The 17,626-nt window shown below is 44.8% G+C and overlaps 1 protein-coding gene across 5 annotated transcripts in view; it reads right to left on the reverse strand.

Annotated features, from left to right (window-relative positions):
• Positions 1–17,626, reverse strand: part of Adgrf5 (adhesion G protein-coupled receptor F5) — a 93,609-nt gene that overhangs the window by 2,577 nt on the left and 73,406 nt on the right. For 4 of the 5 annotated variants that reach the window (XM_029471063.2, XM_029471064.2, XM_085833138.1 and 1 more), the window contains exons 11-21: positions 16,461–16,631; positions 14,314–14,433; positions 13,949–14,158; positions 12,084–12,302; positions 9,005–9,157; positions 7,958–8,166; positions 7,111–7,290; positions 2,977–4,380; positions 1,895–1,936; positions 1,742–1,801; positions 1,081–1,165 (exon numbers count right to left, since the gene is read on the reverse strand). In XM_029471063.2, the coding sequence (XP_029326923.1) occupies positions 1,081–1,165; positions 1,742–1,801; positions 1,895–1,936; positions 2,977–4,380; positions 7,111–7,290; positions 7,958–8,166; positions 9,005–9,157; positions 12,084–12,302; positions 13,949–14,158; positions 14,314–14,433; positions 16,461–16,631 (2,853 nt within the window). The remainder of the gene's footprint in view (positions 1–1,080; positions 1,166–1,741; positions 1,802–1,894; positions 1,937–2,976; positions 4,381–7,110; positions 7,291–7,957; positions 8,167–9,004; positions 9,158–12,083; positions 12,303–13,948; positions 14,159–14,313; positions 14,434–16,460; positions 16,632–17,626) is intronic. The other variant, XM_029471065.2, reaches the window with a different exon arrangement.

The raw sequence follows: 17,626 nt of genomic DNA on the forward strand, positions 1-17,626 counted from the left end.
AAATACCTATATGCAGTGCAATAGTTTTGATGTTCCAAAGACTCGATCATTTCATATTTAGGTCAATTTAGTGACTGTCAAAGTGAAAAGGGATAATCCCTAGTCTCTTGAGTGCTCCCCCAAATGGAAGCAGGGAGCACTCTATCCAGTGGAGGTTTAGTCTCCACAGACTTCTCAGAATATTCAGACTCAGATATATTTGATATCAAGGGCATGGTAGCCAGGGTCTGGAAGTGAACTAGTCTAAGTTTGCATTTGTGAGACCTATCTGGTTTTAAAGAGATGAAAGGATGTCTGGGAGGTGGCTCAATGATAGACTGCTTGCTTAGCAAGCTGGAGAACCTGGATTTGATGCCAAACACTGAAAATAATGAAAAGGGCAGAGTTTGGGCAGTCATTTTTTTGTGGGAGGGGCAGGATGATGGCCATTCCCTGTTGAGGGGCAGTGTGACAGTTCTACTCTATCGGGTGGTGTACTGAGACTGTCCTGTCAGGGGCAGTGTTATGGGACTGTGCTGTAGGAGGCAGTGGTTGGGACTGGGATTTACAGTTTGAGTAGCTAAGACCAGTTCTGAAGTCATTAATGCTATCTAGTTCCTATTTTCCATGTAGAACTTATAAGTGTCTAGTAGAACATCTAAGCTTCATGATACTGCCCAATGTATGTATGCCCAATTTGTAAATATAAAACAAGCATGCTCCATAAGGGGGAAGAATGAGCCTGAGATGAATCCTATAATCAAATTTTCCATGTTTATTCTTCGTGTGACACAGAAAAGAATTCTGTGGTGGACAAACCCAGAAACTTGCAGGTACTGTTTATATTTGATAGACAGATGCCCGGAGCACATCAAGATTCCTAGCATCTTTGCGACTTTACATTAGTTGACCATTTAGAGTAGCTGTCCCTCTTTAGCAACCTCCTAGTTGCTTGTGAACGTATAAGCAAGTCCCAGTATTCAATATCTACCACGAACACAGTAGTTTAGGTCCCTGCCATGAACTGGGGAATGGAGGCAGGAGTAGGTCAGGATCAGTAAGATCTACTTCACCCGGGAGTATCTAGTAGTCACTACATACCTGTTTTACCAAAAAGATTATTAAATCTTCGGGATATCGGAGAACTCATCGAAAACACGGGTGTCGACGAACCTATGGATGTTGACTAGAAGCGAGAGGGAGAAAAGACAATCACAAAGCAAGTCTGAGAGATCAAGGCTATTTTGATCTCTTTTAGGGTTTGGCTTGCTGCTGTCTAGTGGTAGCCTTCATGTATTTTAAATGCTATCTCATCAAGTGAAGGCCAGGGTATGGAATGCTCTGGGCTGGAGACAGAGCTTACAAATATATATGAGTTGTGATCTCCCTCCCTCCCACTTACCCAACTCCCTCCCCATCTATTCTTTCATCCTTCCTTTCTCCCGCCTCTCTCCCTCTTTTTCTCCTGCCCTTCCTTCCTTTTTCCTTCCCCCTCTTTCTTTCTCTTTGCTGGTTCCTCACCTCTTTCTTCCTTCCTCCCTTCCTTCTTCCTACCCTGCATTTTTCCTTCCTTCCTTCCCCTCCCCTCCCCTCTTCTCCCCTCCCCTCCCTTCCCCTCTCCTTCCCTTCTCTCTCCGTTTTATCTTTTTTTCTTTGCTAAGGAATCCTGGTCACAACCCCAAGGTAATAGTTAGTCTACGTCCTTTTATCATATTAGCGGACTCCATGAGGCTATGAAACAAGATGGGCCTTCACAGCTTACCTTTGAGTGTTGAGAAGACCACCTTGACAATGAAAACTTATGCAGCAAAGCTTCCTGCACCTGCATCGTTTGAAAGAAGCCAGGGTCAATACACTCGACTTTGTCTGGGCACGTCAGACATTTCCAGAGCACAAAAACTATCATCGTTCTTACCTTCTGATCCCAGAGGCAGCCGAAGAGCAAAATGAAGAGCCCCTGCAGAAAGGATCAAGACCTGTGTTTTAAGATTCCATCTCTTTCCCCACCTGAGTGGACGTGACGAGTCCAGAAGACATTGAAGTCGCATGAAGCAACAGTTATGCACTGAGGAGTCTTAAATGATCAATGCTAGCGAAGTCATTTCTATTTTCCTTCAGTCATGAATAGCATTTCCATGTAGGTTATGTTACTAAATACATGTCTCTAATCCACATTATTCTTCATCCATCCCTCTATGTTGTGAAGATAACCATAGGAGGAAATAGCTTCTCTCCTTGGAAGCATATCTTGAAAGCTAAGAATCCTGTACTTTATAACACACAGTGGTAGGAGTGGGATGAGTGCAGTTTTGGCACAAGCATCCAGGAACAAGATGCTTCCTTGTTGTTCGTCTTTCTTTTATACCGTGTCTGACAAACTGGCATCCACTGTAAATAACTACATACTCTAAGAGAGCAAAGAAATGCCTTCCCCTGAACATCACCAAATAGATTGGCATATACATGGCATTCATTTTTTTTCAACATATATTTCCAGAGAAAATATGTGGTACCCAGCATCTATTTCCTTCAATTATCTTTTTGAAAACATACCTTGGACCAAGATTTTTATTAGGCACTAGAGGAAGATACAGTGACCAACGGGAAGCCTGTCTTCACAAAATTTGTTGATGCTCACAGAGACTAAATGGAACCATGGCTTGATTTAGTGGCAGTGTTATACTTAAGAGATAAGACTAGGGCAAGATTATCTTGAGTAAACAGCCTTATCTAGTTTAGGATGGTGACTATCCTCCTACTTGTGTGATGGGGACATTTGGAACCAGATTATAATATAGGTGATAAAAGGTTCAAGGTTCCATGGGAGCAGAGGACTCTGTCCCTTTATCTCTTTGAGTGCTTGCAATTACTGTTCTCTGAAGCTTAGGTCTCTTGTGCATGAAAACCCTTCCCCATTCCTCCTCTTGTTTGGGTTTCTATCATTAGTTTATCCCACAAGAATGGGCATTTCCTGAGATCCCAGTGCCGTGAGCTTACCTGGAAGGCATTGAGGAGAGTAAATATGATGTGGAACACAGCATTGCTCCCCTGGATCACTGTGGCAAGACCAAAACCCCAAGTGAGCCCCAAGAGTGGTGTGAGGACCCCGATACTCTTGCTGATCTGGAATAGGCTGCTCTTCTCTTGCTTGCCTGGCTTGTCCCCAATGGAGGGCCTCAGGATCTTGGTGATGACCACAACTGTGATGCTCACATTTACCACCACAATAATCAACGCGGGGATGGCAAAAGCCAGCAGCGCTCTGGTGTCCTCCCAGTTGAGCCAACACGCGTTCTTCCTCATGTAGACTTCCTGTGGCTGCGTAACCCCCACTGTGATAGAGGAGATAATGAGGGGACAGCCGTAGCCTAGAGAAAAGGCGATGGCTTTCTGAGTGGACTTGCTTGCATCGTGTAGAATGAAAATCAGCCGATAGAAGAGCATGAGGCCTAGAGTTAGCATCCAGAAGAAGACGCTGAGGTAGAAGAAGTGAATGAAGAACGTGGCGGCCACACAGGCTGTTTCGTTGAGTGGGTAGCGACCGTCGTGGATCGCGCCAGCCACAATGAACCAGATGTCAGCAACCAGAAGGCAAAAGGCGATGTTGACGATGCAGATGTGGCGCATATAGGAAGTTCGGTTCTTGGTCACAGATTTCCACACCATGGCTTCCACAACTAGACAGGCAGCTAAGCTGACTATGGAAAACCCCAACCCAATGTAAGAAATGATATCCAGAAGTATTTTTAAAAGAGACCCTGGATCTGGGGAGTCTGGGGACATGAGGATGGAGAATGACGTCAGGTGGTCACACTTGCAGAAGACTGTGTCCCTATTGTCCCTACCATCGTCTTCCACAGAGCACCCACTGCTGTCCCAGCCCCCTGTATTGTTGGCAAGACTGAAGTTCCAGAAGACACACTGTGGCTTGCCACCCGAACGATGGTTGTTCTTAAAAGTCATAGAAATCCTGAATGGCTTGACAATGTTATGGCTGACAGTGGTTGTCATTACTAAGCTGCTGGAGGATGTCTTTCTCTGTACATCCTGGGCAAGGATGGCTTTGAGGGTTGGGAAAGCCACAGTAACGATCGATGAATCAGGCTGCAAGTTTCCCAGCTGACACTCATCAATGGCTACGTCACCCCACAGGTCAGAGTCTTTGAAGATAAACTGCTGTTGGTAGATTTGGGGGTGGCCACGTTTTATCACCATGCTCTTCATCTGAACGTTAGGGTGGGCGAGGAATGGAGGAGTGCTGTCTCCCAGCTGGAGGGCTTGGGAAAACCTTTCCACGGAGTGCAGGAACTGAGAACTCTGATTGCTCTGTTGCTGTAGCAACTTCTCCCAGGAGTTCAAGGCAGACTTGTCTAAGATGACGTTAACGGTAGCAAGGATGTCCTGTAGGTGACATGGGCAGGGGGTTGGAGAATGACAGCATGTTTCAAGATAAAAAAGACGAAACAGCATTTCTCCAGATATGGGTTGACGCAATGGTCTGAGGCACCACAAGCAGAGAAAATCTCTCCCCTGCTTTCTCTCAACCAACCTTGAAAGAGGCAGAGACCATAAGGCTGTGGAACTTTGCTTAGTATTCAGTAACATTGACTGTGAGAATTATCCTCACACTACTGAGACCTCCTTAGCTGCCTGAGAGGGGTCTTATTTACTCATTTTTGGCTCTTATTTTTGTAAACACATGCAGGTGTGTCAGTGGGTGTGTCTGTGTGTGTGTATGTGTGTGTGTGCATGGAGGTGCAGAGGCCAGAGGTTAACATTGGATCTCTTTCACAGTAACTGTCTACAGGGTCTGTCACTGATGCCGCATGATTGGCTAGCTGGGATACTCCAAGGAGAGTATCCTCCTATGTGCTTCCCCAGTGCTGGTATTCAGGCCCAGCCCCCATTTTTATCTACATGGGTACTGGAGATTGATTCTCATGCTTTCATGGTTAGCACTTTCCAGACATCTTCCCAGGCCAGTGGTTGACTTTGTTTTAAATCTCAAGCCTGTGAAGGCTTTTGGTAGGTGGCATATCACCAGCAAGAGAAACTCTAGCCCTGAGCATCAAATAAGCTATGGAACTGTTTCAAGGGCAGTTTTGTCTGATAAACAATCTCTCTTTCTCATACGCCTGGGCCTGATGCTTTTCATTTATTCCCTTCTCTTGAAAATATTTTCCTCCCTATTTTTGCCTTGTCTGACTTGTAGAAGAAGAAGCCTATGAAATAGGTTGAGTGGTAACCTCTATCTAACTGGACACATCCTGATACCAAAACCTTGAGAATGTGACCTTACCCAGACAGATAGTCTTTACAAATGTAATTACTTTAAGGACCCATTCTTGTTAACTTTAACTGTCAATTTGATGCAACCTAGAGTCACAAGTGTTGCCCAAGAAGAAGTCTTGATAGAGGAGTTGCCTAGAGCAGACTGACAGGTGAGCATGTTTGTGAAAAATTGTCTTGTTTGCCACAATGAATACAGGAGAGCCCCATCCTTTGTGGGCAGTACCATTCCCTATGCAGGTGGTCCTAAGCTATATAGGAAAGCAAGCTAAACATGAGATCAAGAGCTACTAAGCAGCTCTCGTCTATGGCTTCTGTGTCAAGTTTCTGCCTTGACTTCCCTCAGTGATGGACTGCAACCTATAACCTTTCCTCCCCCTAGTTGCTTTTGGTCTTGGTGTTTATCACATCAACAAAATGAAATAGGGCCAGACTTATTCTGAATTATCCGAGTAGCTCCCCACTGCAATATAGCTTTACAAAATACAGACAGGGAAAAGGCTTAGACAGAGAGATTCCTGTGGTTCTGCAGAAACCAAAGTATGTCTGGTGTCTCCAGAAGCGGGGAGGACTGAAGAAAGGATCCTCTCTAGCACCTTTTCTGGGAGCAGGGCTTTGCAGCCATCTTGATTCACCTCTAGAATAGTGACACAGTATATTTCTGCCCAAGCAACCCAACCCATGCTTGGACAGTCCCCACTCACAAATGTAAAGCTTTGCGTATTGCTACTAGGCTCCATTCTTGTTGGTCTCTTGTTGGGTTTAACCACTAGGAGAACAGGCAATGGAAAGATGGGAGTGAGAAGAGTTGACATCAATCATTCATGCTGTCCCCTTACCCTGTTCCCTTCATCCCAAGCTTGTCTCTGGTAAAACTATACTGGCCTTCAAAAACTATAGCTTCTGGGGAGGGTGATCTCCCCTAAGACTTCAGCTATCACTGGACTTGAGTGAAATCCAATCTGTTGTCTATAGTGTGGCTTATAAAGACTGTGGCTTCTGAGTGCCCCATCTCACCCCTTATGTATTTTATTCTGACTTACCTTTGTATGTTTCCTTTCATTAATGCCTCTCTATTTGAACTGTTATAATCTCTCTTTGCCTCCCCCCACCCCAAATATCTCATAGTTTACATTCAATGAAAGACCTTTGAGAATCTTATCCTGGTTTCCTTTCTGTGGCTGTGACAAAATACCCTGACCAAAACAATTTAAGGGCCTACAATTCCAGATCACATTGTACCATGACAGGGCAGCAGACAGTGGTGGGATCTTAAGTTAAGAGCTGGTCATGTTACAGCCACAGTCAAGAGCCGAGAGCAACAAAGAAAGGCATGCCTGCAAGTGCTCAGCTCATGTCCTCTACTTTTATATAACTCAGGATGCCCAGCCTAGGGAATGGTGCCGTCCACAATTCAGATGAGTCTTCCTAATCAATTAATTTAATGAAGACAGCCTCTGACAGACCTTTTCAGAAGCTGACTTTAATCAAGCCAGTATTTTACAGGTGTGCCAAGGGGCCTGCCTCCTAGGTGCCAACGTGACATCATACTTACCTTGTACGTATGCTGTAACCTCTAAATTACTAGCTTTTCTAGAAAACTAGCAAGAATTCATTATGTTTGAATGAAGAAATGAAAGCAGTCTCTTTAAAGACATCCAAAAACCCTCTGCTGTCCTGGAAGCCATAGCACACTTCAGAGCACACTACACTATTCTTGTATCCAAGTGAGTATTCTGAGAGAGACGAGTCTATGTGGGAAGGAGTGATGCTTCCTGCACACAAGTCCAGAAGTTTGAGAAGGCAAGACCCCAAACTCCCACAAGGCTTAAGTACACTTACTCTCATCATTTCTGAATTCACTTGGGTGGGAACCGTTGAGAGCAAATCAAGGATGCTGATGATGGCTCCCAGGCTTCCTGGAGATGAGCGGATGTCTTGTTCTTCCTTCCCAGCACTAACAGAAAGGTCCCTCAGGTATGTAGGGAGCTTCTGGTCCTGGGTGGGGCTCTTGATCAAAGCCTAGTTTTAAAAAAAAAGCAAAAAACAAATGAAATTATTCCAATAATCTGGGAGCTGTGGTTTTCCTTTATTCTCAATGCCTACATCTGCTGTGGACTTCATGGTCAAATGTAAGTGGTTTTTTTTTTTTTTTTTTTTTGTTTTACAGCAATTTCAGGTTTTATTTTTGAAATGATTAATCCTGATTGTCAACTTTCTGAGTTTTAGAATCATCACCGAATCAAACTTGGGGCATATCGAAGAGGGAGTTGTTTCTAGGCTGAGTTCATTGAAGTGGGATGAGCCACTCTAAATATGGCTGGTACCATTCCACAGGCTGGGGTTCTGGCATTGAAAAGTCAATGTGAGAGAGCATCAGCTTCATCTCCCTCAGCTTCCTGACTGTAGATGCAATGTGACCAGCCTCCTCCTGCTCCTGCCTCCTCCTTTCCGTCCCCGCCATGATGGTCTTCACCCTCCAACCGTGAGCTTGAACAAAACTCTTCTATCCTTTAAGTTTCTTTTGTCAGAGATGTTTGTCACAGCAATCGGAAAAGTAGCCAGTACAATATATGTTGGCCATGCATTTCAGAGTGGTACGTGGCCAGTTCTCCTAAGTGCTGAGAATCCTGCTGAGCCAGAGAGATAGGCCTCCCCAAGGATATAGAGTCCAAGGTTTCAGATTTACCTTGGCCACCTGGAGCAAACCATTGATTGGAGCTGAGATGCAGGCCCTTGACTCCTCCTTCCACTGGGAGCCCACACATTTGTAAGTGACAGTCCCGCCGATGGTCTGTCCAGAGCTTCCGTAAACACCTGAGAACTGGCACAGCTTCTGAATGACTTTCCCAGGCTCCCCAATGCCGATGATGGGATCCTGGCATGTGATATTCTCCCCTGCATCAGGAACATGGAAATAAAAGGGACAGTTGAGAAATTCTCTCAGCCATAAAGAAGAATAAAGTTATGTCCTCTGTAGGGAAATAGGTGGCACTGGAGAGAACCCTGCTTACCAAAGGTCTTAAGGACATGATACCTTCCTACTTTGATGGACAGGCCCCAGTTATCAATGTTCACAAGAATGTACACATAGTATTCAGTAAGCTTGAATAACTGGTTAGAAAACTACAGAACCTTCGTGTATGGGGCTCCAGTCACAAGGAAGCCATCTTATCACCGGGCCTTCCTGGTGACTGGGGAGAGTTCTTCCACATGAACTCTCGTGGAAACAGTCACACAGATCATGACTCTCATCTTGAGAATAGGCCAGGTCACACTGGCTCAGGGTTGACAGAGGATAGGAGGGGATCTTCCCACCATTTCTTTCCGTATGGCTCTATCTCAGGAAGAGCACTGGTAAGGACACATTCTCTTCATGTCATCTGTAAGTAATCTCAGAAAGACACAGATACTGCCCATTCCAGTCTGCCTCGCAACCCACTTAGCCTTCAGGGCTTGGCCCGAGAATGATTTCATTTGCCAGGCTCTCTCTCCACTATCGCAGTAGAGCTTTCTAGCCATAAATACTAATTCTATCTTTATGTTCACTCTAGCATCTGGGACAGCATCTTCAATCTCTTGGTCCCCTAGGCTAGAGGCCAGAGAACATGGTCTCTGTTTCATTTTTAATTCCCCATGGTTCACCCAAAACCTTCATATGCAAATGAAGACATCAATGAATAAATGAGTCTCTGCTCATGATTAGATGACCTGAAGGTCACTTAAATGCACTTACTTGGAATAAGTTTGAGCTTCATAGATGGGCTCTGGACTGAGCTGTTGGCTGCATTCGTGAAGTGGCAGAACACTGCGATGTCTTTGGGACATCGAGGTAAGTTCGCTGGGAGACTGTATTTGTAGCATGCTTGCTTGCCGATAACTTCTCTTTCTAAAGATAGTATTATTGGGACTATGAGACGACAATATGAACAGCCAAGACATAAGTAAAGGTTGCCAACATGTTCTGATATAAACGAACTTGCCCCCAAATCTCCTGGGAAATTTGTGACATTTAATTTCAATATGGTTTCACATTTCTATGTGAAAAGAACCTCTGGTTCTCAGAGTAGGTAAATTCATCTTTGAAAGTGTGCTGGCCAAAATGTCACCTTGACCATTCATGGTTTCAAGCCTGAGTCTACATCCTGATCTGCACATCGATCATACCCTGCCTCGCAGTGATTTATAATCATGTCTTTATAGACCACTTTATACTTTAAAGATTAATGTAAAATTAATAAAATAATGTGTACTCATGGGTGTCTATATATGTGCTAGTTAGTACAGTTACCAACAGAGCCCAGAGAAGGGCAGCAGATACCATGGAGCTGGAATTGCTGGTGCTTGTGAAACCATCTAAGATGGGTGCTGGGAATTGAACTTGAATTTGGTGCAGTATGTGCCCTTGACAGTTAAGCCATCTCTCTTCCCTAAGGTCATTCTGTCCTACCAAGCCAGAAGCTTCAACAGAGAAAGTCCCCAGTCTCCTTTATCTTCACATCTCCCTGTGCTTGGCTGAGTATCTGGCATATAAGAAACACCCAATTTACACATTCTGGAATTAGAATGTGGGGATATTGGCATTCTTCAACATCTGGGGCGATTTTCCATCATCCAATAATGTAACACACAGCCGTCTCTGTCTAACTGGAGTCTTGAGTTTTTGAACTTCCACTGCCTTTCTATCTATACTACTTATTTTTAGGGTATTTGGTGTTATATACATTGCCTTTGATAAGCATAGGTCTTTATAGACAATAAAATGTATGTCTAAATTTATTATTATTAATTTACTTCTAACTTATATGTGTCTGGTAGTCTGTATGTGTGTTGTGTGCATGCAGGATCTCACAGATGCTAGAAGAGTGTGCAGGATGCACTATAACTGGAGTTATAGGTGGTTGTAAGTTATCCAAGGAAGATGCTGAAGGCCAAACCCAGGTCCCTTGCAAGAGCCTCTCCAAGTGCCTTCAACTGTAGGCAATGTGGAGGCCTTTGTGTTCACAGATAAGTACTATTAGCAATTGGGGTGTTAAATAAGCAAAACTGTCCCTTCCAAGGATGGGATGCATAACCTATTATGTGCCCAGAACGATGGGAACAGAGGTTAATGGCCTGGTGACCTTTGCTCTAGCTCTGTGACCAAGACTACACCAGATTTTCCCCCAAGTCCTTAGCATAAGCTTGTTTTTCTCAGCCATTGTATAGAGCCTATAGTTGTGGAAGGTGTCATGTGCACGTAACGAAGATGTAGTCACATCTGGTCTTTATTTAGCTTACTTTGTTCCTCAAGGAGATTTATATGCACTTGCTTAATTGTGCATACCAGACTGAATTAATTATCCCCAGGGAAACTTTCATCAAACTGTTCTCTGCTTAAATATGCCTAAAACAAATTACTTGTGATCAGGCTTATGAAGTCTGAAGCAACAGCAGCTGCTGGGTCATGTTGAACCTGGGGGCTTCTTGCCTCCCTCCACCCATTACTCTGTTGGCCATGGTGGTTGCACACACCCCCCACCCAACTTCTAAGCCACTCTCAATGCCATGCCAATTTTCTTTCCAACCATGACTGAAGGATTATTGCTTTTCTGACCTAGTCTGCTACCGAGCATGTCACTCTTTGAAGATCTTGTCATTGTGCCCAGGGTGGGATGTGGTGGGGAATGGCTTGGGTACCATTTGAAATACAAAGGCTGCTAAGGCTGAAGAGATGGCTCCGTGGTTAAGAGCATTGGCTGCTCTTGCAGACAACCTGGGTTTGGTCCCCAGAACCCATATGGGCTCATAATCTTCTATAACTCCAGTTCCAGGGAACTCAACACAGTCTTTTTGACTTCCACAGGCTCTGTGTGAATGTGACACACACACACACATGCAGGCAAAGCACTTGCATGCATAAATTAAAATAAATAAACTGAATGAAAAGTTTTAAAGAACAAGGTCTTCCTGACCCTGGAGCCTTCAACCAGAGGTTCTGGGATGCTGATAATGGCAGATGCCTTCGGGAAGCATCATGCTTGCTAGAGAGTGGGTCTTACTTTCTTTCCCTCTGTGCTGTTTGGTTCTTTCTTATCATCTTGCTGGCTGCAGTCATGCATTTATAAGGGTGAATGGGTCATTCTGTATCAAGTTATAACAAAGAAAGATGTATCATCAGAGTATCTGGATGAACACACTGAGGGTGTGGAGATGGAGGAAAACGTACGGGCTCCACCCAAGCCTTCTGGTTCACACCGGTGAATCATCAGCCGTATACCCAAACAAGATAAGAGAGACAGGCGGAATTCTTCCTGATACACTCTCCAGGATCCCAGAGTAGCCAGTGCTGTTAACTACCGAGCCATCTCTCCAGCCCCAGTCTTTGTATTTTAAACAGTCCCTGAGCCATTCCCCACCACATCCCACCCCTGGCACAATGACAGGATTTTCAAAGGGTGACATGCCCACAGAAGATTGGAAAACAAAACTCCATTGGTCATGGTTAGAGGTCTGGCCTCCTCTCTGGGTACTGAAATGGATCCCATGGGCCTCCCTGGTCAGGGCAGTGTTCTGCATCCAAGCTACATCCTTAGCCTCTTTTCATTTTTTATTTTGAGACAGGGTTTCACCAAGTTACCCAGCTTGTCCTTGAATCCCCTATGATAGCTTAGACAGGCCACCTGTGTCAGCTTCCTGAGTATCTAGGATTACATCCCCGTGCCTGCAAGTGTGGCTCCTCTGTCTCCGTGAAGTTTTTCAATATGTATTTTTAAGAGTAAAAATTCACGCCTATGGGCTAATGCGGCCTAGCAGCGGCACGGCCTGCCTCTTACCAGCGGGAAAGGATGAGGAGTCCACGTGGAAAGTCACAGCATACTTTTCCCCTGCATCCTCTTCTACGCAGCATTTGAATTGATGGGAACTGGTACACAGACCACTGGCTTCCAAAGGGTCCATCATGATGTCTGACGCCAGAGGCAGCGGGTGAACAGTGACATCTTTGGTGGCAATGCTGTATGAATTCTTATATCTAAATATGCAGTGGTAGGTTCCTGGGGGGAGGGAGCAGAAGTGAGACAGAGTGAAATCGTTGCTCTTAAAAGGCATCATTGTAATGAAGTCATTGCTCCTAAATGACATCATGGCAATAAGAGGAGTCTTAGCTTTGTTTCCTCAAATTTGTGTGCAGACCTGCTCCACCTTCCTGGACACTGGGAGAGCTTGACTGACTTCTCTTTTACTCCCTTCACGGGTCTTAAGAACTAGCCAATAACGCTCCTATCTTCAAGTATGCATTCACTCCAATCCAATGAAGTGGCGTTATCCAAGGTCAAGAATGAAACTGGGCTCCAAACCCTCCACTCCAAGCTTCTCCCACAAGCAAGAGGAGCATGGGGATTTGGTGGTGTGCAGAAAAGAGAAAGTTTTTGAAGAGAGGGGACATCACAGAGCACCTCTGTCTTATCATAGTCACTTGCCTGTCTCTGAATGAGTGGTCCCTTAGATTCCAGGACACCATGGCCCCAGAGGTCAAACCATCATTTAAGCAGCTGTCTGCCCTGGATGTTTAAGTATTTAGCCCCGTGACCTACTATATCATAAAGGCTCCGTAGATGTCAGCTGTTACCACACAGTTCTACTGAATCTTTATGCTTTCAGTGACTTGTATCTCCTGGCAACATGAACATTTAAGAAAAATAATCAAGAAATACAAATGCTTCTCTATTTAAAACTAGACATAAAAACACTGACTGGAGTTTTCATGGCACATCTGGGAAGTGTAGTGCCAATCATGTAGTAAACCTGTACTGCCACCGCCACCACCATCATCATCATCATTTTGTGTGCACAGGTATGTGCAGATGCATGTGTGTGGGGGTATGCATGTACATGCATATACACACATGTAGAGATTAGGGAACAATCTCCACTGTTGTTTCCTAGGTACCTCCCATTTTCTGTTTGAGACAGGGTCCCTCCCTGGCCTAGAGCTTTGCCACACAGGTTAGACTAGCTGGCTAGCAAGCCTCCAGGGAACTACCTGTCTCCACCCGCCCCTACCACCACCGCTCAGGTTGCAAGCTGGCATTGCTTTTTATGTGCTTTCTGGTGGATCAATTTCTTGCAAACCGATGCTAAAGGTCAGTCTGCAGGTCCTCATGTTTGCAAGGTAAGTGCTTTACTGACCGAGCCACTTCTCAGGTCCTCAGGAAAGCTATTTTGAAAAAAGCCCTATTGTCATGGCGGCAGGAATGCTGGCTGTGGAGTTAGACGCTAACTTCAGTCCAGGTTGCACAACATCACCTGTACTACCATGTTTATTATTGCTTGTGAAGACCATTTTCCGCACCCCTAAGATGGGTTAATGTGGTCCAGGCAGTGGTGGTGCACACCTTTAACCCCAGCACTTGGGAGAGAGAGGAAGGTGGATCTCTATGAGTTTGAGGCCAGCCTGGTCTACAGAGTGAGTTAGAGGACAGCCAAGGCTATACAGAAAAAGCCTGTCTTGAAAATAAACAAACAAACAAATAAATAAATAAATAAATAAATAGGATAATGCTAATCTGCCCCCCCATACTGTCCTGTCACCCACAAAGAGTAATCTAAAGTAGTCATTATAGGCATGTCCCTAGCTGCCTGTCGTCATGTATTTCCATGGGTCTAGGCAGCCTGCTGCAGGGTTTGGCCCATCACTCACCGTTCCACTCTCGGGTGGAGGTCTTCACCATCAGCACCGACTCTGCTCCATCCTGATACCTCCTCATGGTATAAAACCTTGGATGGATTTTAATACCAGCTGAGGTGTTCCAGTACACCTCATCAAAGCTACTCACATCGCTGAGGCAGGTTATAGAAAAGCTTTGTCCCTCAGAAACAGAAATTGGGTCCCGGGTTATTGTTAGGTTGGCTGAAAGAGTGCAAAACAAAACAGACAAGACAAAAACCAACAACAGATGCAATGTTTAGTTTTTTTCAGATGACATCGACACAGGAGTGACATTTAAGACAGGGACAGCAACACGGACCATCCTGGCTCTACCCGTGTCAGCGCGGGATTGGTACCTTGCTGCTCCTGGGGTTTACTTGTTTCTAGGCTGTTCCCGGTGGTGCTCTGAACTGTACTCACTTCCATCACATGCCTTAGGACCTCGGGCACTTCCCCTTTGTAGCTGGCATTATCTCCTGATGATTGGCAGGGTAGAAGGTTGCACACTTAGGGATGTTGACTTAATCCAGGCTCCCCCCCCCAACCTCCTCTGTGACCCCCTCAATGGAAAAAATAGAGGATTGGGTTCTTGCAACAACTTCATATTGACTCTGTAAGTGCTTTCCCCATAATACGGTGTTGTATCTTGGAAGGCGGCTGTGTTCACCGCTGGATCAACCCATGTCAGACCACTGTGATGTAGATTCACTCCTTTCTATATCTGTCCCCATAAAATGGCAGCCTTTTGCCGCTGTTGGTACATCCTTAGCATTTACAGTATACAGTCTAGTTTCTAGTCGGTGCTTCATAAACAAATGAATGGATCTTAATCTACCTTTTTAGCACAGGGATCATAAAGTTCACTCTCCAAATACTCATGCTTAGATCATCTCAGGAACACTGGATGTACAGGCACCTTAATGTTATTTATGGCCATTTCATTTTAACTATATACAATACAATAACCGAGGTTAATAATATAATCAATCACATGTGTACTGCTATTTTTGGAATTCTATCACAGATTCTATAAGACATTGTTGACAGTGTTGGGATCATTGCAATATAAATGCTAATATGAAAACCAATTATTTATTTTTCTCTTGTTCTATCTTTTCTTTTCTCTGGGAGCATGTCTTTCCCATGACTGACATCTCAAGATGGCATTTGCTTTTGTCACCTGTGGAGGTGAACTGCCTCATTTCCTAAGCCTGTTGCCACAGGTCTGCTTCTCCATTCCTGTGTCAGTCTCATTCTTAGTGAACATCAAAAGAAGCCAGTTCTTTCCACCGTATCTGAGACAGAGTTCACATGCTGAGGCACAGCAACCAAAGCATACCTAAGACACAGTGTGTCCCTCACTCTGCCCTCCCTGACTGGAGGGATCTGGAAACAGTCCCCGGGGGGGGGGGGGTATCTAGCCATTTCTAAGCAGAAAGCAAAGCCTCATGGACCCAGAAATCTGATTCTCTTGTTTCCAAGATAGGTCAGATGGCCAGATGAGGAATTTTCGGCAAGCACTAACCATGCCTCTATATTATGTCCCAGGTTTCCAATTAAGAGCTGTGTCTGTTGAATATGCACTGACTCCCAATAGCAGAACATGTACACAAGGCAAACAGGTATTGCTTTCATCCTGCTTCTTATGACATTTCTCAAAAAGGCTGTAACTGGTTCATTTTCAGAGAACAGATGGGAAAGAAATGTCTGTAGCTGTGGTGACTCTAGAATGCCATTTGATTTAATGACGCCTTTATTATTTTGATCAGCATAGGACCAGCGTTGTAGATTGAATGAGAAATGCCCCCTTCGGCTCATGTTTAAACACTTAGATCCCAGTTGGTGATATTCTGTGAAAGTTCCAAAACCTTTAAAATGTGGAACTTGCTGAACATAGTATATCGCTGTGGATAGGATTTAAGGTTTAACAGCCTAGGCACACTTCCTGTCCCGCCCCCTCTCTCTGGTTCCTGTGTGTAGATGAAATAAGAAATGGCCCTTTCAGAAACTGAAAAACTGAACACAAACCTGTTTATTCAACCATAAGACCAAGTGATCAGGTCGTCCTAGCTTTACGTGGGGCTATTTCTCGAATGGAGAGATTGAAACATGGAACCAGAGGCGGGGCTGGGGATAGGGGGAGAGCTGGTACTGGGGAAGTAACTGAGGCTGTTGGGATTTAAGGAGGGGAAACCAAATTGTGGAGGAAGGAGGTTAGCAGTCATATGGGTTCAATGACAACAGAACTAGCCTGGTCCTATACTACTTTCTAAGCCCAACTGCTTCCTTTAGCTGAACAACATGGTTAGTTTCTTCCCAGTCTTTCCGACCCAACCCAATTTAAAATGATTCCATCTGCATTGAAATGACATAGAGGGACATCTGACTGACATCCCACTCCCGGGGAAAGCTCGGCTTCATTCTGCCCACTGAGATGAGGATTCCAATCGACTGGCAAGTATAACATACATCTGTCTAAAGAGTCTATGGCAAGAGTTCTTACCTACAGAGGTGAAGGTCACAGCTATGTTCTTACTGCCTCTGGCTCCATAGGCACTGACGAACTCACATGTGTAGATGACTGTTGTTCCAGAAGACCCACTGGGACACTGGGTTCCATCTGCCTTGAGCGTGTAAGTGCTGCAGCTAGACTCTAGGTCTGATTCTGGGTTCCCTGCAATGATATAAACACATTTTCAACAACATGTGTTATAGTATATATTTAATCTCAAACACCTTTGATCACTCAGTTTCCAGATAAAAGACACATAACGTTTATATTTATAATAAGCCTTAATCAGTCCTAGAACTTGGCAGGTATCTACCCTCTTAGCTATTAGGTTTTTACCTCCCTATCAATAACCCCGAATTATGACTTGTTAGCTATGGGTATAATCAAATGTCACTAAGAGTCACTTTTATTGCTATGTTCTTTTAGTAGAACTGTATTTGGTTTTACCCTAGGCTCCTGGACTATCTAGTCTCAGGTACTTGATCACCCAAGTAGCATCAGGGATGTGTTTCATCTTACAAAGAGGGCTGTCCGTTAAATCAGACGTGGTTGGTCACGCCCACAAGTTTTATGGCACCATTGCACTAGTATACCCTGCAGGCAGGACACTGTGTTCTGAGTGGGCCTTTGTCACCCTCTACTTTGTCAAAAGTGTTTCCTTACCGCTAACGGCACCTTCTTTTTCCTCCATCTTGGGCTTTTCCTCATGTTGCCTCCACTGCCAGCCATCTTTTTTCAGCAGTAGCTATGTGAGCCTCCCTTGGGTCCTTCCTTGTCTTTCCTGTTTGCATCCTCTTGGGCTTCCTTTTGAAGACCCTCTCCTGAGCATCCTTCTTAAATGCCTATGTTGCTCCTGGTGTTATCCCCAGCCACACCCCTCCACCCCATCTTACTCCATTGTTGCTCCTCTTTGCTTCACTCCCTTGGCAACATCAGCCCCCCACCCCACCCCGAGGCTCCTGCTATGAACTGAGATTGCATGACTTCCCTCACTACTCTAAGAGGAATGATCTGGTTGGAAACTTTGGAGGCAAATTCCCAATGTTGATTTGACATCTCTGGTACCTCAAACTCAACACGTGCGATTTCTTTATTTTTCCCCAGACATAATTCACACATCCAGGATTTCCTGCCAGTGCTATTGGCAGGAATCCAAA

This window comes from Mus caroli, unplaced genomic scaffold, assembly GCF_978045245.1.
Source record: "Mus caroli unplaced genomic scaffold, Mus_caroli_1 scaffold_18, whole genome shotgun sequence".
NCBI lineage: Eukaryota > Metazoa > Chordata > Mammalia > Rodentia > Muridae > Mus > Mus caroli.